This window comes from Dendroctonus ponderosae, unplaced genomic scaffold, assembly GCF_020466585.1.
Source record: "Dendroctonus ponderosae isolate FM_Combo_2020 unplaced genomic scaffold, Dpon_F_20191213v2 Dpon_F_20191213_12, whole genome shotgun sequence".
Classification (NCBI taxonomy): domain Eukaryota; kingdom Metazoa; phylum Arthropoda; class Insecta; order Coleoptera; family Curculionidae; genus Dendroctonus; species Dendroctonus ponderosae.
In genome coordinates, this window is record NW_026017316.1 from 2,882,351 (window position 1) to 2,884,540 (window position 2,190).

Below are 2,190 nucleotides of genomic sequence, written 5' to 3' on the forward strand. Positions count from 1 at the left end.
CAAAATCCCCAATTCAGCCCGCAAAATTGGCTGGGACGTTAATGGGCTTGAAGGGTGATCACGTGGACGCAACTCCCGCGGCCTGAAGTTGGCACAGCGAAAACCAGCCGTCGGGTAGGTGCGCAATTGATAAATGGGCCCTCTAGATGGCGCGCAACAAACTACTTTTAATGTTTATTAATTAATCAGCGCCTGTAAAGGATGGCGGCGTCATTTATCATCCTTCCATGCCGCGCTCATAAAAGCTGTTTTTCATTAGGAAGCGACTTTCGGGGGGCGGCGTGGAAAAAATGCCGCCACCGAGCCCTGAGAGTTGCACCGCTTTCAACTTTGATCTTCAGCGGCGGGGCGTCAAAGGGGGCGTGAAGTGGACCTGCTCGAGGAGTTGGACCGCGTCAGCCCCAACTTCCACACCAAAGGGACACTAATATGTGCTGGATCGTGTTAAAGTTCAGGTTGAATCGAATATCATAAGTTGCCGGCGCTCGAACTCCGCGCCGTAACTCCCGCAACTTTATGTCTATCCAGTTGCAAATTGGGGTTTGGGGGGGGGAGGGGGGGGATTGGTTAGTTTAGTATAACCGCCCCTTAATCCAGTGGCGTGCCCAACAGCAAACGACTCCTTTTTCCAAAAAGGAGTTGTGGAGTTGTGCGCGGGGCGCCCTGTCAAGGAGGGCAACGGGGCGCGTATAAATCGGCCCTCATCGCCGATCCCGCACAAAGGAAACTGTTTAGATCAGCGACAGAAGTGAATTAAAGCGGCCATTGTTATCTGGGCCGTAATGGATGTGGATTTCCGGTTCCGGCTTTGGTATTTCGTGGATATTGCGGCCGATCTGGCGCAAAAGTGCAACAGACCGGGAAACGTTGCAAAATCGCCCGCCAGACGTTGGTGGGACGTTGCTGGGCGCTTGCCTTGCAACGTACTTTTAACGCACTTTCAATGCCCCACTTACCTCTGTGTCGATTCGTTTGTTTGTCGAACATCAGCATGGCGTCCTCGATCTGAAACAGGAGAAGAATAAAAAGGTTTTGCGTCAATTCGGCCTAATTGGGGGAGAATCGGCCCGAGCCAGTGTTGCCGCTCTGTGGATTTTGGCCGGCAATTTCCACTTTTAATAGTTTATTTATCGCGTGCGGTCCCGCGGGCGCCGTAAAAATGCCGGGCCCGAACGATTCCCCTGGACATTAAGCGGCAGCCGCGCTTCAAGATGATCGTTTCCGGCTCCAAGATCCCCAACTTAATTTCGCGCCTTCCAGGTTTCGACTCTCGCCCCCCCCAGATCAACCCCCAAATCCCCTAAAAACGTTTGGGAAAAAACCATCCAGTTGGCGGTTTCCCCTATTAACTGATCAGTTCGCGGGCAATAATCGGGGGGGATTCGGATTCGAAACGTTTAATGAATTAATGGCATTTGGGCGTCCCCGATGTCCGCTCGGCCGGACAACGAGCGGCTTTGTGTCTTGGGAGCGCGCCCAATTGCCCCCCGGTCCCCCGTTTCGCTTAATTGGTTAGCGATCTGCCCCACATTTCCCCCCATTGACCTGATGATGACTCAGGATCCACATGCCAAACAACTCTCAACCTGCCCTTTCGATCAGTTTTCCCCCAAAAAATCAGGGTCGCCCTGGTCAACTTGGACACCCAAAAGTGTCAGCAGCCATGGGTAACACACACACACTGTGTCGAGTTGCGCCATTGAGTTGATGTGTCTCTGTGAGTTAACAATCTGGAAGACAGCAGCTGATGAGTTATGACTCATAGCTTTATTTTTTTATTAGTTGGCGCAGCACTGCGTCGCACCGACGGGCACGACACTGATTTATTGGAGGCAACTGAACGAAAGGCAAGTTTCCAGGGTTTTTGACATTTAGGTGTTGAGTCATCATCAGGATTTTGCGCTTCTCTATGCAGGCCCCACTTTACAATCGATTTTCTCAAAACCGGTCAAGCTGCACATTCGCTTTTGAGTGCGTTTTATCGAGAAAAGTGCGTTCTACAGGCGGGGAAAGTTTGGAACTTGAGCCATCATCAGGCTGTTTTTGGCGAAATTTCTCCGAAAAAGTGCTTTATCGATTTTCCGGAGATTTCACACACACACACACATAGACCAGGAGCTCGAATGTTAATTAAACCAGCTGGGCGGCCAATCGGCCTTCCAAATGGGGATCTTGCGGCTTAAATGAGCG

At 51.4% G+C, this 2,190-nt stretch overlaps 1 protein-coding gene across 1 annotated transcript in view; it reads right to left on the bottom strand.

The window, feature by feature from the left end:
* Positions 1–2,190, bottom strand: part of LOC109541900 (RNA-binding protein Musashi homolog Rbp6) — a gene marked incomplete in the record, with an annotated part of 99,721 nt that overhangs the window by 26,204 nt on the left and 71,327 nt on the right. The window contains 1 exon segment of the mRNA XM_048663086.1: positions 957–1,005. Within this exon segment, the coding sequence (XP_048519043.1) occupies positions 957–1,005 (49 nt within the window).